This window comes from Leucopleurus acutus, assembly GCF_964270905.1.
Source record: "Leucopleurus acutus genome assembly, chromosome: 6".
NCBI lineage: Eukaryota > Metazoa > Chordata > Mammalia > Artiodactyla > Delphinidae > Leucopleurus > Leucopleurus acutus.
The window spans coordinates 114,169,790-114,197,456 of NC_139149.1; the positions used below are offsets into that span (position 1 = coordinate 114,169,790).

A 27,667-nucleotide genomic window follows, 5' to 3' on the forward strand; every position below is an offset into this window, starting at 1 on the left:
CCTGGAATCTTAAGTTCTCTTTGCTCACCTTTATTTAAACATCATCAAAATTTCTAGATCTAGTTATTAAGTCAGTTACAGGTTTATCATTGTTCAGGTTTATCAAAACCTAACTCTAGGGCTTCCCTGGTAGCGCAGTGGTTGAGAGTCCGCCTGCCGATGCCGGGGACACGGGTTCGTGCCCTGGTCCAAGAAGATCCCACATGCCACGGAGCGGCTGGGCCCGTGAGCCATCGCCGCTGAGCCTGCGTATCCGGAGCCTGTGCTCCGCAACGGGAGAGGCCACAACAGTGAGAGGCCCCAACAGTGAGAGGCCCACATACTGCAAAAAAAAAAAAAAAAAAAAAACCTAACTCTAAGCTTATTTTATCTTGGATATATTTTTGAAGTTTTAAAAGTTGACTTACACTAAATTCAAAATGGAGTGATTCCGGGTTTAAATAGCAATAGAGTATCTGTCTTCCTGTCCTTTAGACTCATTCCCTGAACTTTGGGTTTTTATGTTGTCTGGACACATCAACCCAGACCTCCTTCTCTTGCCTCCACGATGCTGGAAACTGGGAGGCCTGTTGGTACGTGGAGGACCAGGCATCTGGGTAGGGAGGAGGGACCCTTTGGGGGGCTCCTGCATTCCCAGAAGGCCAGTCTTGTCTCAGAAGTACTGAAGATATTTAAAATTTGCATCTTAATCTAGCATTGCTGAGGCCATGGCTCTTTCCCTGAGGTTTGTCCCCATCCTTGGTGGCTCACCCACAATGATTTGGGGTGTGTGTGTGTGTGAGCAAAGTCACCTCACCTGGTGGCAGCCAGGAAGCAGAGGGGCAACCCCAAACTGCGGCACCAGGGAGCATCTCCCAGCTCTGACCTCTCTGGGTTCAGGCCCTGCGCGTTCTCGTGCTCCGTGTGCTGAAGCCCGGGCCCTCCTGTGGTTACCACGTCTAAGCCAGCAGTAGCCTCAAACAGAAGACCCCCCCAAGTGCTGTTCACGTGGACCAAATGCCAGTCCAATTCTGACCCAGCCCCCATGGGTCAGGGACACAGTGTGCACCGGCAAGGCAGTGACCTTGACCAAGGGCACCCCGCGTACACCGGCCGAAATGAGAATAGGGGTGAGTGCGGGAGGGTCACCAATAAGTGTCCCTGCCGGGGTTGCCATTAAATTCCAACACTTCTCTTATATGTGGAACCTAAAGAACACAAAACCAGACTCATACAAAAGGAGATCAGATTTGTGGTTACCAAAGGGGAACAGTAGGGGCTCGGGGAGCTGGAGGGAGGTGGTCAAAAGGTACAAACTTCCAGTTAATAAGTTAACAGGATAAACAAGTACTAGGGATGTAAGGAACAGCATGATGGCTGCAGTCACCACTGCTCTGTGGTGTATAGGAAGGTGAAGAGAGTAACCCTAAGAGAGCTCATCACAAAGGAAAGCTTCCCCCCCTCCTTCTTTTTGTCCTTCTTTTCTTTTTATTGTATGTATATGAGAAGACGGATGTTAGCCGAGCCTACTGTGGGAGTCGCCTCACAATATATACAAATTAAACCACCGCTGTGTGCCTTAGACTTACACAGTGACCTATGTCAGTTGTTTCTCAGTGAAACCAGAAGATAAACTACTTCAGACAGTGCTGCCTGTTTGAGGCTAAACCCCAGAGACGTCTCCTCAGTAAGGGTCGGCTCATGCCGTGTGGTATCTGGGAAGCCGCTTGGTCCCGACAGTGTAGCCTGGTTGGCCATCTTCGGTGCTCGACGGCAGTCTGCTGTAGACGCGCAGAGAGACACACAGACTCAAATCACACCCCATGTAATGGGCCCAGAGTTGCTTGCATGGGAACAAGCCCTCCGGGGGGCGCCCTCATTGGAGCCCACCCAGATGCTGCATCAGCCGTCAGCAGCTCAGTGCAGAGGCACTGCATCCCTGGGACGCTGCTCTTCAGAGCCTTCCCTGAGCATCACGCGGGGACCTCGGATGTGGTCCCTCCCCTCTCCTGTCCCCGACCCTCCTGGGTTGCTCATAACACGTCCATTGAGGAGACCAGGGCACACCACCCTGGTCGCAGACATTACTTTTTTCATATATATATTTACTTACTTATTTATTTATGGCTATGTTGGATCTTTGCTGCTGCGTGCGGGCTTTCTCTAGCTGTGGCGAGCGGGGGCTACTCTTTCATTGCAGTGCGCGGGCTTCTCGTTGCAGTGGCTTCTCTAGCAGAGCACGGGCTCTAGGTGCACGGGAGGCAGTAGTTGTGGCTTGCGGGCTCTAGAGCACAGGCTCAGTACTTGTGGCACACAGGTTGCTTCGCAGCATGTGGGATCTTCATGGGCCAGGGCTGGAACCCATGTCCCCTGCACTGGCAGTCCCACAGCCGTTACTTTCAAACCAGAAACTACAAAAGTGGATGCGCACAAAAACATGGCTTGCGTGTCACACACATGTCGTCCCTCTTTGCCTGTGTGCACCACACCTGAGTGACAGACGAGCTCCCCTCTGCCCGCCGGTCAGCTTTGGGATGGCAGCAAATACAGTCAGTTACTGATAAGGAAAGACCGATACAAGCATTTTCTATGGATGCCTGTAACTGATTTCCAAGAATTCAGCACAGAAGTCACTTGGGAATTGATTGGGTACAAAGAAAGGTTTTCCAGTTAGAAGCACTGAAGGATGCAGAAGTTTACTGAAGTTCATCCTGAAATATCTCTTTGGATCTGTGCCATGTTTTTTGTTTAAGCGTTTGAATGTTTTAGGTGAGCATAGCTACCCTCCGCGCGGCTGCCTGGGTGATCCCAGGGAATTCTCGTTTTTCTGGCAGAGGACTGGGTAATTGGCAAGACGCCATGTACGTCATTTAATTTAGTATTGCCGTTTGGGGAGAATGCTTATCTTAATTGCTAAAACCTTTAACTTTGTATAAATTCAGATGGAACGTAATTCAGGCAATATAGCAATCTTTAACAAATTCCACCATCAACATTACTACAGAAAGGAAACTTAAGTGGGGCACATAAAATTATAACTCATTTAACTTTTCTTTAGTTGGTAAGCAAATTACTGTTCACTGCTTCAACAGTGAATGTTTTGGAAACATTAGTTAAAACATGAAAAGATAATACTGTAGCATATGAACATAACATCTTCAGAGATACATATTTATCAAACATTTTAGCTGCAAGGTTCTGGAGGGGTTTGGACTGAGTAAAAGCAGTTTTCCTTATAAAGGATAAGGCTTAGTGTTTTTTGGAAAAAAAAGACATTTGACCCTTCAAGTTGGAAAATGGACAGGCAGAACATATACATCTACTTGGATTTGTTTGAAATATAGTAACTTCGGGGAAATTATTTTAAAATGTATAAAATTAAGAAAGCAGACTGTTTAAGTAGTTATGATGACTCTTATCCAGAGATGATAAAAAGTAGTGAATATGAATTATTTCGCAGTGAATTACATTCTGTGTGCACAATTATCTGTTCTCATTACTTGCTGTGTACTTCCCCTTTGTCAAAAGTTATAACATATCCATCTACCATGAAAGGTCCCTATAACGTGAAGGTGGTTTCCCTCCGTGCCTGTGAAATTGATGAGCTGATGAGCTGGGACAGACTCACTCATATTTTAATGCCAGCCATACCAGTCCTCACACCCAGGGAGCTGGGGCATCAAACTCGGTGGTAGCAAGGAGTATTTGCCGCTGTAATTGACAAATAATACCCCTCATAAATACTGCCAGTCTTTTCAATTAGTTTTCATCTAAAATTCGGGCTACAAAATGATGGCCTGTCAACTGACAATAAATGGCAAAAATTAATAAATTGTCTTCTAAATAGAATGGACACTTAAGAAAAATTGGGCAGCCAATTTAGCACAGCATGGAGCGAGGGGAACCTTTTGTACTGGTGCCGGGCACTAATGTCGTCTCCGTCTTTATTAATGGTCCTCAGCGGCTGCTGACAGTTTTGTTGCTACTGGCAACTTTCTTCATTAAAATTAAAGCCAGCATCAAATTCTGTTAGCCGTATGCTGGGCACCTTGCACTTTCTTATACATATTGTTTCTTTTATTAACTCCCTCTCCACCCATGAGAAGTTTTAAAAGAAGTTAAATAGGAGGAAATACTTGCCAAGGCTAGAGAACCATTCTGTGTCCTTGAGGAAGAATAGCTCGCTCTTGTCCTATTAGAGCCCGCATCCTAAAATCTACAAACATCTCTTTTTTCTGTTCCCTCCCCTTTCAACATGGGAGCCCGTTACCTCTATAAATGTGTATGTTCTTGGGTCTGCCAGCTTTCAGATAGAAACAACCAAGTAGCATCAGGCCTTCTACTTGCTTGTTTTTCCTGGGCAGTTTTTTTTTTTTTTTAAGTTCTGGCTTTCCTTTTCTAACTGTATTTCGTAGCTGACTGTACCTTAGCACAATAGTAGCTTGATGCTCGGAGGGACTTGAATTTGTCAGGAATGCCTTAGAGTTATTTTCCCTGAAGGCATTACTTTTATCTGTAGAACAAATTTCAACCTTTGAAGGCAAAAAAATCAAGCTTTGCCGAACAAGTTCTGAACTATTGTCTGGAGAGCCGTTGGCCTGCCCCTCACAGCACTGAAAGCAGTTCAAAGACCGAAATGCCTCAGCCCTGGCTCCGAGCCTCTTTTCGGCAGCAAGAAGTAACAAACAGCTCAGGTTCGAGGGCAGCTCGGGTCCTGCCTGGGAGCCCAGGCGGACACCACCGAGCAGAGGTTGTGTGACTGCCCCTGGGTGCCTCTTGAAGGGGAATTAGGCTGCGATCACCAGCCACACGGGCTCCCTTTCCCTCCCAAACCAGTCTCTTAACTGCTTTCTTATGGCCTGAGTTTGGGGGCTAAACCTTCCTCTCAAGTGTTTTTCTTCTTCTCTTTCTTTCAACTTTATCTTACACTAAAAGAAACGCAGACACTTGTGAAAACTATAAAAAGTTAAGTGCCGGGCACCGAAGGAAAAGGCACTTACCAGAAGACCTACTCAGAAAAATGTAACATCTCTGAGCATCCTGGCAGTCAAGGTGAAAAGGAAAATACAGATCTGTGCTCTGTTGAGAGTCATTATGTGAGTGCCCGGCATTTCCTGTAAACCTCTTAACCAACCGTTTGAAACCGTGGTTGCTGTTCTTTTTTTTTTTTTCCCACCAAGGAAATAGTTTATGGATTCAGTATACGAGTGAGCTTTTCTAATCACATAGGTTTCCAATCACCACTGTCTCCCCATACCTTCTACTGTCACATCACAGATCAATAGGAAAATAGTATCTAGGATAGTGTTAAACCAAAGAGAATCCGATTTGTGAAATATCCTTAGTCTCAATTTTGGATTTTTTTTAACATAAGAAGTGACTGGAGTTTGCAAACAGTTCATATTTAAAGACTGTACAGCTTTTTGCTTTGCAGAGAGTTCTTGCAGTCTGTTTTATTCTTTCTGACATTTTCATAGTGAAGTGAATCAGTCAGAGATCATTGCAGGAAGGCTCTGCTGTCTAGTCTTCTTTCTGTGTGACCTTAAATAATTCACTGAAGAACAACATGTCTAATAGTGTTTCAGTTAGTTGGCGTTTAAAAAACAAGCATTCACTAAGACTGTATTATTTGCTAAAATCTAGACGTGCGATTATTTACTATTGTCGAAGGGCCCATAAAATGAACAGGACCAAATCTCTGTACGTGCCTACGGCCCTCTGAGCCTACAGGGGCTCTTCTCCCACTGCAGAGCCCCCCCCCCCCCCCCCCAGTATCTGAACCTGGCAAGGAAACAGTTGTTACTTGATGATTGAACCCACTAATGTGTTACAGTAAATGGGGCATGAAATACAATACTTCATATATAGTATATACCGAGTGATTCTTGTATTGAAACAAGGCCATTTTTAACTTGCTGACACAATACTTGCAGTGTTTCATCATTAAATTGCCCTGATTAACAATCACCTTCTAGAGTGAGACCGTTGGAGTCATTGTTTTTCTAATGTGATGCATCAGAGGGTTGGTTGAACATGACTTCACCCTCTTCTATGTTTTAAATTTTGTTATTTGAGGACTTTGGCGTGAAGTAAGGTATAGTCTTTTTTATGCGGACATTTCCTTCAGCACATTTTTGATGGCCGCCGAGACTTTTATCCGGAATCTTGATGTCAGTAAGGTGTGATGGGCGCCACTTGATTTTATGCCGTGATTAGGGAGCACGTTTCCCGTTGATGGCAACAGCCTCTGAGCTGGAGCACGGAAGACGCTGGTAGAGGATGTTTGGTAGAAAAGAAGCACATCCGACCTGCCCCACAGTCACCATCACCTCTGTCGCCCACATGCATTGTGTGTATCGAGCAGGGTAGCCCCTGCCTGCAATTCGGGGCTCTGCACGCTGGCGGCTATCTTCCCTCTCCTTCCAGGTATGTTCAGACACGTGAGCTGGCTGCTGTCTGTGAAACGACCCACTAGTGACCCTGGTGGGCAGCTAGCTGGTGGATGGGTGGGCATGCTCGTTCCCGCTCACCAAGGGAGTAGTTCTAGGGATGGCCCTTTACCTTCTTCATGCCTATTTACACTTGTAAGCACATATATCCGTTTGATGACAGTTTTCAGCAATCTGACATCTCCTCAAATGAAACTGCTGGGGAAGACACTGGAATCTGTAGAAAAGTTCCACCTGACGTCTTAGATGTAAGACAGCAAGACCATTTGGGAGGAAGAGAATCATTTTGCACCCTGTCCTGGGTGTCTTGGGTATCTTTGTTTGAACTCACGCCTTTAGGCAAAGACTGAGAGCAGGGGTGCCCCCTTCAGCCAGACTCACCTAGTAACTGAGCACCTGGCAGGTAATGGTCTGAAATGAAAACTCACCCACTAGCTTATAGAGACCCTGCCGTCCTGGGCCTTCAGTGGTAACTCTGAGTATACACACAGCCCCAGGACGTGGCGCTGACTAGATTCACTTTGGTTTTCCAGAAACGCAGTCTCTCTCTGCCTCTCTCTCTCTGTCTCTGTCTTTGTCGCTTTTATTTTCTGATCAGTTCGCAGCAGTATTCAGTTTCCAAGAAGTTAAGTAGTAGTAATAGTGGTCGTAGTAATCATCGGCATCGCTGGGATAGAAGATAGTCGTTAAGTAGTAGTAATAGTGGTCGTAGTAATCATCGGCATCGCTGGGATAGAAGATAGTCGTGGAAGGAAACAGTTGTACTGCTCATGAAAAGATCGCATGTGCTGGGCTTCCCTGGTGGCGCAGTGGCTGAGAGTCCACCTGCCGATGCAGGGGACACGGGTTCGTGCCCCCGTCCGGGAAGATCCCACATGCCGCGGAGCGGCTGGGCCCGTGAGCCATGGTTACTGAGCCTGTGCGTCCAGAGCCTGTGCTCCGCAGCGGGAGAGGCCACAACAGTGAGAGGCCCGCGTAACGCAAAAAAAAACAAAAACAAAAACAAAACAAAAAAAGATCTCGTGGGGCTTCCCTAGTGGCACAGTGGTTGAGAATCTGCCTGCCAATGCAGGGGGCACGGGTTTGAGCCCCGGTCTGGGAGGATCACACATGCTGTGGAGCAGCTGGGCCCGTGAGCCACAACTACTGAGCCTGCGCGTCTGGACCCTGTGCTCCGCAACAAGAGAGGCCGCGACAGTGAGAGGCCCGCGCACGGCGTTGAAGAGTGGCCCCCGCTCGCCGCAACTAGAGAAAGCCCTCGCACAGAAACGAAGACCCAACACAGCCAAAAATAAAAATAAATAAATTAAAAAAAGGTTCAACATTTAAAAAAAAAGATGGCATGTGGAATGTTTCGGAGACCAGGGCTTAGCAGTATCAGGGGCGGGACGGCTGTGGATTCCTGTTCTGTGCCGGTTCTCATCCACAGTAGAGCCTGCCTGGAGGGCTGTGTTGAGAAAGCTCAATGCTCGCCCTCGCAAGTGCCTAGAGGGTGGCGAGGTGGGAGCCTGCCCGCCAAGCGGGCACCACCCCTGGTTTAAGTCTTGGCTTAAAAGCGAAACATGGCTGTTGGCACCAACTTTCTTCTTTTCTTAACCAGGAGCAAAGTGAGTAATCCTTTCCTCCTTTGATTTCTCCGGTAGAAACTCTAATCCAGGTTTGAATTGCCTTCCTCTGCCTGTGCCCACATCTTAATTTCCAAAATAGAAGAATCCCGAGGGGCCGGCCCCACGCGGTGTTCTTCTTTATGCCTCCCTGTATCCAAAGCAGCACTTTACACTTACCATGCATACAGGAAGACGATTTGTACTGATTTGGTGTCTGATGCGATCGCCTTACGAGCGTGCGATTTCTAATCACCTTTGCTGTGTGGTGCAAGGCATGTGGTTACCGTAAGAGGATTGGAGCCCTACAGACAACGTGGATGCAGATGTGGGTTGTACTCCTCACTGGCCATATTACCTCGATTATTTAATTATTTAAACGATTATTTATTTAATAATCGATTATTTAATCTCCATGAAACCTTTTACCGTTCACGGCGATGGTTATGTCATACAGTTATGTGTTCATTTGTCCAACAGCCTTTTTTTGAGCACTTGTCGTGTGCCAGGTTGTAGGAAACAAAAATGAGCTAGATGAGAATGGCCCCTTCCCTGGTTAAGCTGCTGCTACAGAAGCCCAGGAGCCCGACAGGGGGGAGCAGATGTGATCTGGGTAGGCAGCAGTGTCAGATGGAAACAGAATGTGAACCACAGATACAATCGCACCCCTCTTTTGGTATTCATATTAGAAAGAGTAAATAAGAACAAGTGAAATGAAATTTAATAATGTTTTGTTTAACTGAGTCTATCCCAAATTAAATCATGTCAGCATGTAACCAGTTTAAAAGTTGCCCATTCTTCCTGCTAAGCCTTCAGAATCTGGTGTGTGGTTTTGGTTTACACCTACAGCAAGCCTCAGAGCTGAGGACAGGTGGAGTCCTCCCTTGTCACCCGGGGCTCGTGGTGACTCTGCTGGGCAGAGCAGGCCCAGAGCTGGGGGGACTTAAGCTGACTGGGAGCCGCCTGCTGAGGAGGTGGGAGAGGCAGGGGGAGGGGGCGCCACAGTTGGTGACAACTCTCACCAGTTTGGCAGTGCTGCCCAGTCTGGGAGTGATGGGGAGCCTGAACACGGTGGGAAGGAACTACCTGGGGTGCCCTGGGAGAGCTGCCCACAGCTGCTCGTGACTTTCTAGGGGCAGAGTGTAACCTGGAAAGAAACCAGGTCTCAGCAGTGGCAGCATCTGAGGCAGGTGGGTGAGCAGTTGGCAGACAGGTAGGAGAGAAACGAGAAGGACGTGAGAACAGAGCATATCCCAAGGAGAACACGTTTAGAAGTGTTGGTTAGGGGAGAAAAGACAGATCTCCCCTGCAGAAGACTAACACTTAGCTGATGGAGATGTGAAATCTCCTCACAGCTCACCTGATGTCTCACACCAGGTAACTTCATGTCCCACGCACACCTTGCTCACACGCACGCTAACAGTCGCCCTGGTGGGTGTCCTATGGGGGCTGATGACTGGGTTTGGGGACCATTTGCTTGAATAAAGAAGCAGCCACAGGTTCTTTATTGTTGCTTGTCCAGGAATTCCTCTCTGCCACGTTTGCACACACACGTTTGCGTGTGGCGCCCCACAGTTTGTACTTGGGGCAATGCCCCCCATCGCACAAAGGGGCCCCTCCATCCTTGGCCTCACGCTGTCACCTGGCTGGACACTGGGGTGTCCTGGCTTCCGAGGCGGGGGATTGAATTCAGTTTGATTTTCTTTAGGAAAAGAAGTCTCACCGGCTCCGAGCGAGTGGAGTCCATCTCCAGCCCGCAGTTTTTGTTTGTGGTTCTCGCCTCCAGGGGTGGTCTGGCTGGGAGGACAGGTCAGGGCCGGGATGATGATGGAGCAGCCCTGCTCCGCCGCGCGCCCGCTGGGCCCCCGGACGGCAGTCAGTGTTGCGGGGTGACTGCAGCGGTGTCACCAGCCTGCCGTTAAGGCAGAGCTCTCATCCCAGCTGCCGCGACCCTGGTGGCAGAAAGAGGCAGGGTAAGAGGGAAGACAAACGAAGTGATCAAGAGATGATATTAACTAGAAAAATCAAGAAGGGTCTGTCCATCCTGGTGGCAACGGTTTCTTCTTCGTTTCCTTTCTTTTCGCTCGATGAGGGGAGTGTTTTTGGTGGTTGTTTTAAATTATCCCAGTATATAGCAGCCTCATTGTTTTGTTTTTCCGCCCCTGTTTAGAATTCATTTGGTCCTCGTGGGGACTTCATAATTCAGCCAGACCTAACGTGAAGTCCACATCTCTTCAGCGTTCCTCAGGGTTAGCATGCTTTTCTAAAAAGGGGGGAAAAAACCAACAAACTTTTTTTCCCTTCCCCATCATTGTTCTCCGTCTCGTTATTCAGTTGACACGGAATTAAATTGGATTCTGTGTCCATCATTATTAAAATGTGAAGTGTGTTGGTCACAAAGCATCCATTCCGGGGCAGTTGGCTGAATAATTCTTTTCTTTATTATCCCAAATTACTGCTGAGCTCTGGAGAGGGGAGCAGTTTAGCCAATTATTGCCATTTGAGCTGGATTTGTGGGTGATTAGCTCCTGGTCGAATCCAGTCCCGGCCGGCGCTTTGAAGCCGCGCCGTGTGATTTTCTCAGCGGTGAGGTAGAAATCGACGCGGCTAATGACAGGAAGGTCGCGCGGGTGAGCTGACCCGCGCGTGGTGCAGGCTTGGGTTTCGCAAATAGGGCATCCACAATAACAAGTGTGTCACTAACCCCGCCGTGCATAATCGAGGCTTTATAGGATTGTCGGAGATGCTGACAGCTCAATTAAAGTGGAACCCTTTGTACCCTACAACCTGGCAGAATGACAGAAATATTACTAACCAGAAAGGGGAGGGCATCGCGAGGGAGCTGCTTAGAGATCCAGAATCCTCACTGGTGCCTTGGCCTCGTCCCCCAACTCCCTCCACCGGCTGGAGCAAAGCTTCCATTTGTGGGATAATAGATCCTCTGGATGGGGGGCTAGGGATGCAGATATTACTATTCCAAAAAAAGAGCTCAGCTAAGAGGGGCTTCCCGCTGTTTCTATGGAAACACTCTAAACTAGGTGGAAAGTTAAAATGGTGGAGTCCGGGCAGAGCTTGCAGGTCCCGGTCGAACTGGTCCGTCTCCTTTTACTTTTACACTGACATCCAAGCCTCACGTGTATGAATTTGCTAGAATTGTTCTGTTTGAGGAGCATCTGGGGAAACCATTTCATAGGAATTATCTTCTTGCATATAATGAACGGTTGTTACTGACTTTCTTCTTTGACTTAAGAGTATTTTTCTATGTCTAGAACCGCAAGCTGTTTTGATCCACGGTGTATAGTCCTGTCATTTTTGTCCCACTTGCTTTTTCCTGTTAAACCTGTAGCAGGTGGGTCCCTCATCCCGATGTGATTCAGTGGCATCGTAATTGAGTGGCGGGTTGCTACACCCTCCCTGCGTTTTGGTTTTTGGTTTTAGGTTTGCGATGGATTGCTCTGCTATCTGGAGACGTTCCGGATTTGGGGAGATAGTTTAGAACCAGGCACGTCTGTAAATGGGCGTGATTACTTAGGACTCACCGCATGCCAGTTCCGGCAGACCTGGCGCCCCAGAATTCCCAGTCTGTTGGGGTGTGCTGTATTTGAGGTGCCTGATGGATACTCAGGGAACGCGTCCTACTGGGGAGGAAAAGTGAGACTCGAGCGAGCAGGGAGTTGAGAGCTGAAGATGCTGTGTGACGTGGGGACCTGCAGGGCACCTGCAGGGCATTCGTGGTGAGGTCCGGGCTGTACTACCTGCTGTGCTGGGTGCTGGTGGATGAGACCATTTCTCTGTCCTACGGCAGCTTACAACCTGTTTGTACACCGTTGTACTAGTCTTTCAGGGCTGCCGTAACAAAGTACTGTTACGGAACCAAACCCGGGTCCCCTTGCCCGCACTAAAGCCCGTCTCCTGGCGCCGGGTTGTGGCAAAGGGGGAAGGGCAGCGTTTATTGCAGGGCACCAAGCACGGAGTCTAGGCAGCTGGTGCTCTAACGGCCTGAATTCCCCGTTGGCTTTCAGGGACAGGTTTTTAAAGACGGGGTGAGGGAGGGGGGTTGGAGGGTGTGTGATCAGCTCACAGACACTCTTCTGATTGGTTGGTGGTGAGGTCATCGGGAGTCAGCATCACCAGCCTTCTGGTTCCAGCCCATCTGGGGTTTGTGTGCTGGTGGGCAGCATGCGGTTAACTTCTCCCACCTGGTGTGGGTTTCCGTGTCTGCAAAACAGCTCAAAGGATAAGACTTAGAATATTATCTGTAGCCCTTGAGGAGGAATTAAAGGTCCCTGACTTTGTTTAATGGCTAAACTATTACTTGGTCTTGCTTGACTGTTTTCTTCCTGCGTTTCCTCACTTCTCTGATTAAATTTATTCAAAACTTTTATTAAAGTTTTTCTACAGACAAGGGGCAGGTGGAGGACATGTGGGGCGGGAGGGCATCTGTCCCGGGAAGGCCCCATAGGGTCCTGCTCGGTTACAGTTCCACAGACTGGGAGCCTTAAAAGCAGGCATTTAGGGCTTCCCTGGTGGCGCAGTGGTTGGGAGTCCGCCTGCCGATGCGGGGGACATGGGTTCGTGCCCTGGTCCGGGAGGATCCCACGTGCCGCGGAGCGGCTGGGCCCGTGAGCCATGGCCGCTGAGCCTGCGCGTCCGGAGCCTGTGCTCCGCGACGGGAGAGGCCACAACAGTGAGAGGCCCGCGTACCGCAAAAAAAAAAAAACAGGCATTTATTTTCTCACAGTCCTGAAGCCTGGAAGTCTGAGATCAAGGTGATGTCCTTCCTTGGAGTCCTCTTGCCTTGGTTTGTGGTTGGGCATCTTCTCCCTGTGTCTTCACATCATCTTCCCTCCATGTGTGTCTGTGTCTGAATCTCTTCCTATAAGGACATCAGTCCTTCTGGGTTAGGGCCCATCCTACAGGCCTCGTTAGCCATAGGTTCTTTAAAGGCCCTGTATCTCCAAATGCAGTCACATTCTGAGGTCTTGGGGGTTAGGACTTCACAATAAAAATTTAGCGGGGATATAATTCAGCCCAGAGCAACCATTATTCTAAGGGTCCAGGTGATGCTTGTTTCAGCAGAGGTTATGGAAGCCCAGAGCCCAGCTTCCATAGAGTGCTAGAGTGTAAGGGGGTCTTCAGCAGGAGTAAGGGGAGGATGCAAGATGGGAACTTGGGGGAAAAGAACAGAATTTGCCAACTTTAAATTAAGTCAGTTGGGACTTCCCTGGTGGTGCAGTGGTTAAGAATCTGCCTGCCAGTGCAGGGGACACAGGTTTGAGCCCTGGTCCAGGAAGATCCCACGTGCTGTGGAGCAGCTAAGCCCATGCGCCACAGCTACTGAGCCTGCGCTCTAGAGCCTGCGAGCCACAGCTACTGAGCCTGCGTGCCTAGAGCCCGTGCTCCACAACGAAAGAAGCCACCGCAGTGAGAATCCTGCGCACCGCGACCAAGAGTAGCCCCCGCTCACCACAACTAGAGAAAGCCTGCACGCAGCAATGAAGACCCAACGCAGCCAAAAATAAATTAATTAAATAAATAAATTTATTTTTAAAAAATAAAGTAAATTAAGTCAGTGGCTGCCAATTGCTTCTTCATGGTTCCAGATCCTGTAGCAGGGCTCAGCAACCTTCTTCTGTGAAGGGCCAGATAGCTAGTCTTTTATGCTTTGCAAGTCACACGGTCTTCCCTGCAACTCCGGAGCTGTACTGGGTGAAAGCAGCCCTGTGTAAGAATGGACACGGCTGCGTTCCGATGAAACTTCATTTACAGAAAGAGGCAGACGATTCGATTTGGCCCACAGGCCAGACTTTGCCAGCCCCAGTACTGCCGGATTCCCAGCGCTAGCAGTCTCTGCAGGGTGCACTGGCGTCGAGATTCCTGTTAACATGGGGATGAGCCCAACGCTCAGGATTATACATCCAACGCTCCTAACAGGGCGTTTGCTGATGTCGTCTCGGTCCCACGTGTAAGTGATGGAAGGATGTGAGGGGAGGCAGGCACAGACTTCACCCCCTGCAACAGACACTTCTGTGCGTGAATTTCCACTCCTTCGGGTCCAGGCACACTCTTGGTAAAGTGTGTATTTGTTATCTGCAAGGGACAGCTTAGCATAATGAGAGAGCAGGAACAGGATGGAGAGGGAAGTTTCATGCTGGAAGAGTGGGCTGTTGGCGGAGACACAGCGGGGAGTGACACCCCGCTGGAGGGGAGGGGCTTCTGCAGGAGCCCCTGACAGGGGAGGAGAATGTCCCTGTCCCTTGTATGGTCGTCCGACTCCTGTGCTTCCCCAATTTCTAATGCTGAAATGTACCACTCACCCAGATGCCCTTTCGTAGTTTTTTTTTTTCTTTCTTTAAGTCAACAAAGCATAAGTAAACCACAAGTATAATACATGTTACAGGAAAAATCTTGATGGGAATAAAAGTACTAAATGCAAATGTGAAAATCGAATGATTGGTGATCTTACTCTTTGGATCTCAGGTAAAGATGCCAGCTTTTCTCTGCGACATTTTAGAAATTCCATAGAAAACCTTGAACTGCTATCATGAGAATCTACTCAAAAGTACTAAGAACACGAGTCATAAAGTCACCGAGGCGCCCTTAACAAGTGTTCATTGTAGAACCAAAGAAGGACTCAACCCGCACTTCCTTTTTAGAAGCAGAAATACTAAACATTTCTGAACCTGTGTGGAATGTTTCAAACCCTGGAAAAACTATCGTCATTTTAAACTTGGTAATTAGGAAGCTGTTGGCACCCCCTCAAGTGCAGCAGGATAATTCAATTTATATCACTGCTGAATCACACATGGCCTCTCCTTTGCTTTCAGTCAGATGCATGCATGGCCTCCAGTGGCTGTTAAAGCAGATGAGAAATGCTGCCTCAGAGCAAAGATCAGTGCTTCGTGTCTGTCGATGGTCTGATCTTTCCGTGGCGCAGCCTGCAGCTGGCTGGTCCTCCGTTGCCTCGTAGGACCCTGGCTGGCTGTTAAATGTTCCCCCGGTGTCGTGATGATCTCTGTGCTCGCAGACGCCAATGCCACTGGTCCCTGCAACTCAAAACAAAGACTGATTTGCCTGCTTTAGACCCCCAGTCTCTAATGCAATCAGTAAATCTTTGTTGGTAAATAATTGCTATCGAACAGGGTTTTAATATAAATTTATGAGTGGTGTTTTATCACAGCTTGGGGCTGCAGCGGGCACTGAGTGATGGATTTCAGGTAGCACTTACATTCATTACGTTAACTTTGTAAGTTATTTAAAGCTTGTACCCTTAATAACATTGCTTTTGGCTTTCAATGACTGCTTGGGACTACGCAGAGAATACACATGACTAATAAAGAGACTGCATCCAAAAGACAATTCTACTCTTTGCTCCACCATAGCAAAAGTTCCCTGAGCCAAAAAAGCAAGAAAGCCTGCCTAGAATCTGATGTTTTGGTTGTAGATCATTAAAATCAGTCTTTCTGATGCATCAGTAAATGAGGTGGTAGGAATTAGGTCAACGTTTGCCATTTCTAAGTAAGAGAAGAGGAATATTTGAGATGTCACAAAGCCCTTAAATTTCTTACTATGCAAACTAGTAAAAGATGTTAAAGCTTTGAAATTGGTCTGGAGGGTGAAATGACTCACTGGGAGGTGGTGTACCTTCCAGTTATGAGTATAGACTAAAGCTCCCGGCTCGCCCCACTGCACTGGTTATCTGTTGCTGGTAATTAACCCAAATCATAGTGGTTTAAAACAGTAACCATTTTATTATTGCTCATGACTCTGTGGGTCAGAAATTTGGAGCAGGGATGTTGGGGACAGCTCATTTCAGCTCCACAAAATGCCTTCTAGGGCTGAGGCATACAAGATGATTTCTTCAGTCACATCTGGTGCCTCAGCAGATGTGGCTCCTATGGCTGGGGGTTGACGCCAGCAGGTCGACGACCATTGTGTATCCAAGACCCCGATTCTCCTCCATGTAGTCTCAGGGTCTCTCCCTTCTCACTGTCTCCCTAGAAAAGTGGTCCAGTTTCTTCCAAGGATGCTAGGGCTCCCAAGGGCACAAAAGCAGGAGCGTCCAGGCCTTCTCAAGGCTTCAGCCAGAACCGTAGCATCATTCCCACCATATTCTACTAGTTAAGTTGAGTCTGAGGGCCTGGGGTGACAGAGTGAGCTGAGTTTTTGAGGGTCATCTTTGGAGACTAGCTACTTCGATCTGCCCTCCCACGTGCAAAATACCCTCACCCTGTCCCCAGATTCACCAAGTCTCATTCCATCATGGCATCTGGCTCAGGCTTGAATCCAAGATTGTCATCTACATCAGGTGCACATGTAGATGGGGCTTCTGGGATATGACCTTTCCATCTGAAGACCAGGTACTCAAGGGACAAGTTATCATACGCATAAACACACACGCACGCACGCACACACTCACGGTGCTGACACCGGCGCAGGAGAACCACAGCAGGTACCTTATTCCAAAAAGGAGGAGAGGGACAGAACACCTGTAGGTATCAGTGGTCCACAGCACAGGGTGTGTTCTGCTCCTAGGGACATCCTCCTTGGCCCTGGGCTCTGCTATCTGAGTCATCCTTCCTTCTCCATTAAGAAATGGGCTGTGTACAGCTATGTAGTTTTCTCAGCCTGTACTTGGGTTGAAAGCCCAGGGCCTCTTTTCTCTGTGCTTTTTATTTTATTTTATTTTTAATAAATTTGTTTGTTTATTGATTTTAGCTGCATTGGGTCTTTGTTGCTGTGCACGGGCTTTCTCTAGTTGTGGCGAGCGGGGGCTACTCTTCGTTGCGGTGCGCGGGCTTCTCATGGCGGTGGCTTCTCTTTGTTGCGGAGCATGGGCTCTAGGTGCACGGGCTTCAGTAGTTGTGGCTCACGGGCTTTAGAGCGCAGGCTCAGTAGTTGTGCCTCATGGGCCCTAGAGTGCAGGCTCAGTAGTTGTGGCTCGCGGGCTCTAGAGTGCAGGCTCAGTAGTTGTGGCGCACGGGCTTAGTTGCTCTGTGGCATGTGGGATCTTCCCGGACCAGGGTTTGAACCCGAGTCACCTGCATTGGCAGGCAGATTCTTAACCACTGCGCCACCAGGGAAGTCCCCTCCCTGGGGGGGACTTTAATGCTTTTTAATCCAAAGTGGTGTAATTCCTTTAAAAGCCTTGTGGGTGTCCTTTGTATCAAATTACAAATTTGGTCCATTAGGCAAAAACCAATCCACAGGTTCCTGTCTCTAATCCATAGGTCTTCTGGTAATGGGAAAGGTCTACCTTAAATCTTTCTGAGTTCTCAAGAAGGGGGTCTGACTGCCACACTCTCGGTGGGGTCTTTATTCTGAGATCATATCCCCTGCCATTCCCTGGATTCGATCTTTGTTCTGAGGCCAGTTCTTACTCTCAGAGTTTTCTACTGCAGGAGAAGCTGGGATTGAGAAACAGTTTTTCTCGTGGTCTGGTCCAGTGAGGTTTTTAAATCAGAAATATTTTTTCTAATTCTGCTTGTAAACTACCTTGATCTCCTCTCCCTCCTCCCAGACTCATCAGAGCTCATCAGAGCAGTTAACGTGTTTGGCATTCTGCTCAGAAATCTTAGCCAGGTCCGCGCAGGGGTTCACTGCGCATCCTGGCTGTGCTGCACGTTCCCACAGGGAGCAGGTCTGCTGACTGTCCGTCCTGCCAGCACACAAGGCGGACCCCTTTCTCCAACCTCAGGGAACATTTTCCTCACGGTCCTTCCAGCTGTTCAGTCCCTGCCAGCCTCAGCCAGCTGCCTGGTTCCAAGCCAGGGACATGTGTTTTTGATTTTTGTTACAGCAATGCAGGACGCTAGTTCTGTTTTTCTAGTCTATTTTTGCCTAATACTCTACCCCAATCCCTAATGATTTGAAAAAACTATTATTATTTCTCATAATTCTGTGGTTCAGAACTATGGACAGAGCACAGCATGGCTTCTTGGTCAGAGCTCCCCAAAGCAGAAGCTGCCAGGATTTCTTAAGGTTTAAACCCAGTGTAGGTAGCATCACTGCAGCTGCTACTGTTGGTTAGAGTGAGTCTCAGGCACCCCTGAGTCAGTGTGGGCTGATTTACACAGGGACACGAAGCCTGGTGCACTGGAAGCTGTCTTGAAATCAGCTACCAAGCTGGCTGTGTGAGTTGGGCAAGTTACATAGCCTCTCTGTGCCTCAGTGGCCTCATCTGTAAAATGGGGATAGTCATAGTAATTACCGTCAGGTCGTCATAAGCTTTCCGTGAGTTAATACTTACTTCTAGGGCTCTTAGAGCAGCATCTGGCTCACAACGAGCCCAATATTGTTTTGAAATAAAAAATTTTAAAAACATGCATAAGCCATACGAAATTCAAATAAAGCATTAACTGTAATTGACGTCTACACTGGGATAGCTGGTCCACAAGAAACGATCTTAAACAGGAAATCGTTTTTACATGTACAAAAGTGGCATCTGAAAGATAGACCAAGTATACATTTTGACATTCCGCCGTGTGGTTTTGCCCTGGGTCACACAGAATCAAAGAGACTTAGAATCAGAAGGGCCATTTACACTCGCTGATGGGAGCTGCCCACCCGTGTGTCTCTGGCAGAGCGCCTTCCGGCCTCTGTCATCTTCTCGCTTGTGGGATCAGGGCTTCGTGTCCTTCAAAAGTTTAAAATGAACTATTTTTAGGGTTTCCATTTTCCTGCTAGTTAGAGTAGAAATTGTGTAAGTCTGGGATGGCAGAAGCATGGGGGATCCAGTCTAGGGGCTCAGCCTGCAGTGAGGGGCTGCTAGCATGTGAGAGCATCCTGCTTCATCGGTAGAAGTTTGTCCTAAAGGGAGGTGACAGGTTCTCTCCCTTCAGCACTTTGGGGGATGCTACCTGTGCTCAAGAGGAGAGTCTCACCATGTCAGAGCGCTGGAACCTTTTGCTTTGGGAGGAGTCTGGGGCTAAGAACGGGCTTGGCTGTGTAGCTGTGTGACATCTCATTGGGTCTTTGTGGCAACTGTCCTTGGTCCCTGAAAAGAAGGGCATGCTGGGGGCAGGCTGCCCTCCAGAGTTACAGACCAGGCTCGGCCCCCGGAGGGCAGCGGAGCCCTGCTCTGGCAGCTCTAGGGGTCCAGGCCCATGGGTTCACTGTCCCCAGGGATTCTTGAGCAGGGTGACCCCGGGCAGGGATTAAGCACAAATATTGGTCTAGCAGATTCAGGATGGAATGGTTTGACTTCCAGAGTCTCCTGTGATTCTGAAATTCTGTGATTCCCACTTGATACAAATACTCTCTAAAAATCAGGGTTCAGAATTAATTTAAGAAGAAAAATGGAAAGAAAGCAAAAGGAAACACATCTTTAATCCACAGAAGCTGTTTCCTGAGTCTCCTCATTTGAACTTCAGGTAAACCTCTGATTACAAAAGTTCATCCTGCTTTGCTGCCTCCCACGCCCTCGACTCATCAAAGACCTCGCGTCTCGTCTTGTTTTTCAGCGTGGGGCTCTTCTTATTATTTATGGAGAGACCACACAGTTTGCTGGTTTCTCCTAGTGTTTTGCATGACCTTTTCTAAAGGTTCACACATGTAAGTGCAGAAGTGGACCCCGACGTCCAGAGCTGTGGGCATTAATCCACAGCCCTGGGCTTTCCCGGGACTCCCCTTCCAGGAAGTGCAAGCCTGTGGATGGCTGTCGTCTGGGTGATAGGATGGAGGTCCCACGTGGCCCAGCCGTGGGAGGGCCAGCACCTTGGTCCAGACCCCGCTACCGCCTTCTGCTAACTCTTGGCCGGAGGTCGCAGACACAGAGGTGCCTGCGTCTGGCCTGCAGACGTGTCGGGTTTGGCCTGAACTACACGCAGATGGTGTATAATCCGTTGCTGACATTCTAAAGTAAGGAGCCGTCACTTAAAGCTCCAGTTTTTCTTCTTCTCTTGGATCATCAGGAAATCTGGGAACGCAGATGCGGACCCTGCGTTCCCTGCTCAGTCCAGGGCGCCGTTCCTGGACCGTTGGCTCCGCTATGCGTCGTTGACCTTCTCCACCCCATCAAGAGGTCTGGCCTTCTCCACTTGCAACAGCCTGACCACCCGCTTCCTGGGACCTTTTAGTAAAGCTGGAGATTTGCTTCCATAAATCCTCGTCCCGGTCTCCCCTCTCTCCAGGACACTCAGAGTTTAGGGCATTTTCAGGGTACTCTGAAGATTTAGCAAACAGAAACCCCTTCCTCTGGATCCATATACAATGTATTTTCAGGAACAGATTTGAATTTGTTCACGTTAGAATGGTGCTTATCTGTTCTTTCACTGCGTGAATGTAAAATACCAGACCGAGTGCTACTGGTATTTTATATTCCCTTGCGATCCTGGATTCTCAGTGCCCTCTCCAGAGAGGAACCGGACTGGAGGTGCCGGCCAGGATCCTGGGTGACCCGCCGCTCTCAGGTTTGGGTGTTGTGCCCTGGGAGGACGAGCTGGTGCTTCGAGACTGAAGGCTGTAGGCCAGGCAGTGGTGGGGACACTGGTCAGTTTGACCATTGTGGTCATTGCCCACAGGCCGGAACTTAGCAGCCCAGTGTAGTGGCAGGAAGGAAGAGAGCACGGAGGCTGGTCCTGTCATTTCTCATCACTAACGAGCTCCCTTACCTCTGTGGTCAGAGTACACGTCTGTAACGAGGGAGCCGTCATAACTGCTACCCCTGCCCTGCTCCTTATGGGGAGCGAGTGAGAGAGAGAAAGATGACGACACTTAGAAACGCATCAGCACCTGCTAGCGCTCAAGCCACTGAAAGAAAAGTGTGCCTTCCCTGGTCCAGCTCTGCCCAGACCAGCAGCTGGGCGACCCCATCTTGCGTGCAGCATGACGTGGGGAGCCAGGCGGCCAATCGGTTCAGTCTCTACTGCAGTCTTGGGGTGGGCTGTGAGGGGTGGGATAATAAACCCAGCTGGGGCCAAGACTTAAGGGCAGAAATATGGTTCCTAGGCCACCAGGGTGTTCAGGTCTGCTGAATGTTGCAGCATTTGAATAATCAGGATTTGGATTTGAATTTTTTTTTTTTCAACAAGATTTGTCAAGACTTGGATTTTTTTTTTTTTCAACAAGACATTAAGTTTTCCTAGGACCAAACAAATTGGCCTAATTTAATTTCCCAGAAAACTATGACGTCGTCTCTTCACATGGCCTCCTGATAAATTTTCCCTTTATTCCCTTAAGAAATAAGTCTTTATACCTTTCACCGGGGAGCGTAGGATTTGCTCTTGAAAGTGCCCACGTGCTAGCTGAGAGACTTCCGTATGTCCCTCTGCACGGAGCCCCGGGGTGTGACCTGAGGCCTGCCTTTCGTTTGAGGCCGGAGGAAAAGCTTTCTGAGGCCCAGGGCGGCTCTCAGCCACCAGTGACACGTAGTAACCCCAGCCCCGGTATTGTTGGGATTCCAGCTACAATGGATGGTGGTGGGAGAATGTGAGCCTGCAGGAGAACCTGTGTCACGTTTTATTGTGCTAAGTTTTAATATCTTAGAAATCCCACCAGGGAGGGACATTTGATGATTTTAAGTGTTGCTTTTTCATTGTCACTAATTCATTGTCACCAGTGGTGACCACCCCTCTCCCACTGGTTCTTACTATGTCCTGGAACTTGCGTCGCCTTGGTTTGTAAGTAAAATTTTCCTCTGGGCCTGCTTCCCTTTGTTGGTCTCAGTGCCATGTTTGGTGTATATTGGTTGAGATTCCAAGAAATCAAGGGGTCTGCAGCTTTATGTCATGTGCTTTCTTTAAGTAAGAACTTGGAAAGAAATGCTCTTCCAAAGGTTTACTTGTGGGTTGCCTCAAACTTTGAAATATTTTCTTTCAGCGACAATAAACGTTGTGGTCGGAGTCCCGAGTTGGTTCATAATCCATTATATTTGTAAACTTTGGTGTAAAACTAATGTCACAATATTGGTAATTAATTGGAACTTAATTCTATTGCATAAAAAAATGCTTACTTGATTTTTTTCTCGTATTTTGGTTCCGATCAAGAGAGTCAGGAGGTGGATGGAGGCTGGTAAAAATTCCCAAGGGGACTCAGGATGCCTCTGCTTCTTTAAGGTGTCGGATTCTATCTCAAACTTACAACATTCTTTCTGCCTCCATCTGGGTGAATTCACTAGCATTAGTCTTATGCGTTCTCAGTCATAATCATCATTATGTAGGTTTATAAATGGGCAGCAAGAGGAAGGGCAAGGAAGGAGGTTCTTCTGTTTTCCTTCTTTTCTGTGAACAGGAGTTAGATGAACCCAGATGTGAAAGCTCAAGTTGAAATTGACTGAGTACGGAAGGCGCGAAGCCCCAAAAGGGAAAGAGAAAGTGCAAAGTCGAGGTGCTGGGCCTGGCAGAGCTCAGGGCTGCCTTCAGTTTTCTTAACTCAGGAAAACCTACAAACAAGGCAGAAGGTTTGCAGGGAATTGGTAGTTAAAACAAGCATAAATTCTCATCAGTCATCTAAGGAAGACTGGATCAAATATACTTCAGAAGTGTGTTGGTTTCCAGTTTTGAATGGTTTTCAAGAAGCCCTAATGTGATTTCATTAAAAATGGGTTAAAGGAAATTATACACAGCTCATCTATTAAATGCCGTTGCTAAGTTTGCAAATGGAATTTCATTTTTAATAAATTCAGATCTGAAATGAAAAACTATAAAAAAATGTTATTTGTAAATATCATAAGGTAAGAATATGGTTACTGTCTTATTTTTAGAAAAGGCAATGCAGGTTCCTTTTTAATACCTTTAGGGGCTCCATGTGCTTGTAACTTAGTAATAAGAAAAGGTATGATGTAGCCCAGCAGGATGGTTCGTATCATATTTGTTGAACCGATGGCGTATCTTAGCACTCATTAATGGCAGAAAGTTAGGTTCTACACACACATACACAAAAGGAAGTTGGTTGACTATAAATATATCGTATGAAAAAGAAAGGAGAAAATCAAATGACCAAGCTAAAAATGTGTCATTTCCATTTTAAGATGGCATAGAGAAAATGCAAGTTTAATAATTTAAAAATTACCTATGTGCCTGCTCTTTTTTTTAAAAAATGGACCCAGGCCTTTATAACTTAAATTTATTAATTTCTGTCTGCCTCCTTTTTCCTTACAGGGCATGCTGCTGAAGCGAAGTGGCAAATCACTGAACAAAGAATGGAAAAAGAAATACGTCACCCTGTGTGACAATGGTGTGCTGACCTACCATCCAAGTTTACATGTGAGTGTTGCTCCTTCGGAGAAATTAGCAGGTGTTGGGAGGGGAGGGGCAGAGGGGGTCCCAGCACGGTCACCGTCAAGCCTTTCGGCTCTGTTGGAGGTTAAAGTAGTATTTAAATGAGAGTAAAAATGTTAAGTGAGAGTAAAAAGACAGGAGCAAAAGCAGTAAAAGAGAAAGGAGGGAAAAAAGAGATCTGTCTGAACATCTAGACTGGGGAACCCAGGGTCCGCTTGAGCAGCTGGGAACCAAAACAAGAATTACATGCAAGTCGTGAGTCAGTTTTTATTGTCTGATGAGAACGCATACCGGTTTGTGAGGCAAGTTCGTTTTCTCTGTGTAATAGAATCTCTTATACTGGCGATTTTTATAAGATAGATTAAAAGACAGTTAATTTCAGCACTGGGGGAAAGCAGACATTCCACCCACGGTGAGCTCTTTTAGAAAGTGGTAAAACCTGAAGGCGGGGTGTAATGCCTATTCCAGAACGACACATTCCCTGAAGCCTGCGTGATGTTTACCTGCCTTGATGTAGACAAATGCGTAGATTAGAATATATAGTATTAGCTGGTTGTTTGATTATATCACAGTGTTAAGCTTTTCGTTTTAAATACTTTAAAAAAAATTGCACGGTGACTGGCAAGAAGTTAGAAATAAACGTACCGCAGAAGATGAAAATCCCCAAATACCCCCTGGAAAACGTGACTGCTCACGTTTTGGGGTGTATGTCCCCAGCCATTTCTACACTCTGTGCTTCTTCCTTCCACAAGCGTGCAGCCCCCCTGTGCACATGGCATGTGGCCTGCTCTCCTAGACGATGCAAGATCATAGGCACCTTCCCATGTCAGCAAACGTATGCCACCATTTTAAATAGTTATATAGCATTCATTCTGCACGTGTGCCCTAACTGACTTAACAGCATCTCCAGAACAGACATCTGGCAGGAAATTTCCATTTTGAATGATTTTTGCTGTTGTAAGTAACTCTAATCGGTGTCTTCTTTTGACACTTCTGTGTCCTCATTCATTTCCTGCAGATTCCTAGCCGTGGCCTTCCTGAGTTGAACAGTGTATGCTTTTATGGGCTTTGGGTATGTAGTGCCAAATTCCTGGAAAGACGGTATCCGTTCATCTCCTCTGGCTTTTTCCCCTGCACTCTCAGGAACATTTCCCTTTTTCAGAAACCTTTCCAATAGGATGGGTAACAGACGGTACCCTCGCTGTGTAATTTGCTTGCTGGGGTGAATTGCCCTTTTCCCTCTTGTCTTACAGCAGTGGCTTCACCTTTCTGAACCGTGTTCAAAAGCATGTTTCTTTAGGTGTCTCTGGTGTGTTTCTCCTGTCGATGGAATGCTTCCCATGCTTCACCATTAAGTAGACTTTTGAGAGATATACTCCTTCTTTTACAGAGGAAATTCCTTTGTGCTTGATTTATTTGGGATTATTTGGGGAGTAGAGTCCGCCTGCTTCTCCAGTGACCTCCAAATCAGAGACTTAATACCATCCCATGAGGCCTGCCTGTGGCAGTCCTGTCCCTCTCCAGGTCTTTGGGGTTCTCTCCGCAGAGCTGCCCCATCAGCAAGGAGGCTGCCCTTTTTCCCTGGCGTAGTTCTTCCAAAGACCCCGTCAGAGTGCGAAGCCTAATTATTGACCCATTTGCTTTATGTTACTTAGAGGGAGACGTGCAATCACCATCTTCTTGCTGGGAAGGAAAAAAAACGTGAGATCTGATTGACGATGCATCTTAGGTCACCTTAACGCTCACCTGCTAAGCTCACGTGCCATCAGAGGGGCATTTGCTCCTACTTGCCAAGGGGGAAAGATGATAGCAACAAAAGATGGTACTGGAACATTCCTGTAGGAGGGCTGATGCCCACTTATTTTTCATCTCAACCTCTTGGTGATGTAATCAGCATCGGTTCTTCAAACATTCTCCCACACAGTCTGCTTCTTCTCATGGCCCTCAGTGCCGTCTTTTTTTTTTTTTCCTATGTATGCATGGATATTATTGGAATCCGGCAAAGGAGCACAGTGGGGCTTTGTTATGTAATTGTAGGGCAAGCAAGAGCCAGTGTCATTTTAAAGTGCATTTCAGTTCATGCCAGTCACTTGGGAACTGGAATTATTGATGCAGGGACACAGTTCCCTAAGGGAGTGGCTTAATCTAGAAGTGGATTTGAATTACTGGAGCATGACGGGGTGGCATGACCTTCATGGTAATCCTTCACCGATTTTGTCTGTACAGCTAAGCTTTGGGTGAAGGTATATTTTGAGTTTTGAGTTTCAGGTACATTCTCTGGCAGGTACCTGGAACGGATCTGTTCTAGTCGAAGTTGTTGGGAGCTACAGATCCCCAGCAGCTGAGTTAGACTGGCATTCTTTGGTTCCAGATGGGAGGAGGTATTCAAGGGGATGTCCAAGGGCAGAATCCTGACTTTCCTTAATAAGAAATTTGGGGGCATGCAGATGTGTTGCTACCTCAGGTCCCAAAGTTCTGCATCATGGAGAATGGGTCTGGAAAATTTCAAAAGGTGAAAGAACCAAATGGTCTCCAACACTGATCACACTGTATCACCCACTCCCTGGTTATCTCCGAGATGTATTATGGCAGGAGGACCGCTAAGCTTACTGGCCACTTGTGCTGAGGACCTAAGTGGTTAAATGTTGGGGAAATCTTGCCCAGGTTGGTGGCTTTGGGTTTCAGTACTGTCGGTCATCGCCCTTCTACTGGCCATGGAGCAGGGGACCTGCATTGATCTCAAGTAGCAGAACCTACAGCCTGTTCCTCTCCAGGGAGCCAAGGAAAAGAACTTGGCTAAACAGTCTGACATTTTCAGATACTTTTCTACAAAGATTGTGTTTGTCCTTTTGGTGGAATAGCTGTGCCAGCTCCCGTGTATCCTCGTAACTTTTGACGATGAGGTAATTTATTTACCAAAAAGGAAACTGGCATGCTTTTTGGAGGGTGGGATTCCAGTAAGGTAATGCGCCTGTAATGGGGTGGGGTTGGGCGTCTGAGAGCAGTAGTCTTGAGATACACAAAACGTGTATCATTCAAACAGATGTTAGGTGGGGCCTGTAGCAGCCCCTGTGGCCGTGTGGCTCTCCTCTTGGTGGACAGGCATTCATTTCCTGTGCACACAGGCACTGCGCACGGACTCCATCAGGCTGGACCCTGACTCTATCACGAGTCACCTTCGACATGGTGTCCTGTTGAACCCACGGATCTCGGCGGGGTCTTGCACACAAGGAGGGCTGGAGCAAGAGGAAACGACTGAATCAAGCTTGTGGGGAAACAGGCCAGCGTGGTGAGGGCCCTGAATTGTTCTATTGCAGTCGAAGTGCGTCACCTGCAGTGTTGCCCGCATCAGAGAGCGTGGTCTGTAAGGCTGGACCCCCTCTGCAGGGGCTGATCTAGACAGCTCCTTCGTTAGCTAGCCGATTTAAAATCCCAGATGACCACCCTGACCAGTGTCCCTGGACCGGCAGGCAGGCAAGGCCAAGAGTTCATGACAGGGTACGGAGTTTGCTGCTGGACCGAGCTGCCTGCCCCACAAGCCTCTCCTTCCCCAGCCTTGCCGCATCACCCCGTCAGCTCCCCTGGGCTGCCAGCAGTGATGGTTTTCTCAGATGTTTTCTTGGACAGGATGCTCCAGCAGCACTGGGCTCTACCTTTAACTTACTTTGGGTGCTGTGGAAGCGGGAGACTGACCACTTCCTTTAAAAAAAAAGAGGGGGTGCTTCCCTGGTGGCGCAGTGGTTGAGAGTCCGCCTGCCGATGCAGGGGACACGGGTTCGTGCCCTGGTCCGGGAATATCCCACATGCCGCGGAGCGGCTGGGCCCGTGAGCCATGGCCACTGAGCCTGCGCGTCCGGAGCCTGTGCTCCGCAACGGGAGAGGCTGTGACGGTGAGAGGCCCGCATACCGAAAAAAAAAAAAGATCTCCCAGAAGAGGTCATTTCTATTCTTGAGGGAAACAGATACGGTTTCCTTATTACACAGGTGTCTGTGGAAGTGTTTATGTAAAGATCATCCTTTGGACCCGAACCACAAGTTTCAGTCCCAGCAGATGTCTCGCACGTGTTGGTGGGGTAGGAAACAGACCCAGCCTTTGGACAAAATAAACAGTCAGTGTGTGGCCCCAGCTGTGTGCCCAGCTTGTGGAATCCTAGCAGTATGACATGCTCTGGCTTGTCAGAAACTGGGGCTTAAGAAACAGGCTGGCAGTCATGAAACTGGGGGGCCTCAGCTTTGCAGCCGGCAGTGGGGTTGGTATGAGACCAAGTTCACCGAGCGCTTGGAATGGGTCAGCTGCCAGGGAATCTGACGCGGGTGCCCCTGGATGGCCTGTCCCCCTCAGAGCTCACAGGCACAAGATCAATAGAAAGGGACCTCGGGTGGTGTCCCCAGGACATCACTTCCCACTGGTCACCGC

The 27,667-nt window shown here is 48.1% G+C and overlaps 1 protein-coding gene across 5 annotated transcripts in view; it reads left to right on the forward strand.

The window, feature by feature from the left end:
• AGAP1 (ArfGAP with GTPase domain, ankyrin repeat and PH domain 1) overlaps positions 1-27,667 on the forward strand; it is a 558,850-nt gene that overhangs the window by 333,954 nt on the left and 197,229 nt on the right. For 4 of the 5 annotated variants that reach the window (XM_082841396.1, XM_082841398.1, XM_082841397.1 and 1 more), the window contains exon 10: positions 23,131-23,235. In XM_082841396.1, the coding sequence (XP_082697522.1) occupies positions 23,131-23,235 (105 nt within the window). Of the gene's footprint in view, positions 1-6,195; positions 6,277-23,130; positions 23,236-27,667 lie in introns of those variants that run through there. The other variant, XM_082841400.1, reaches the window with a different exon arrangement.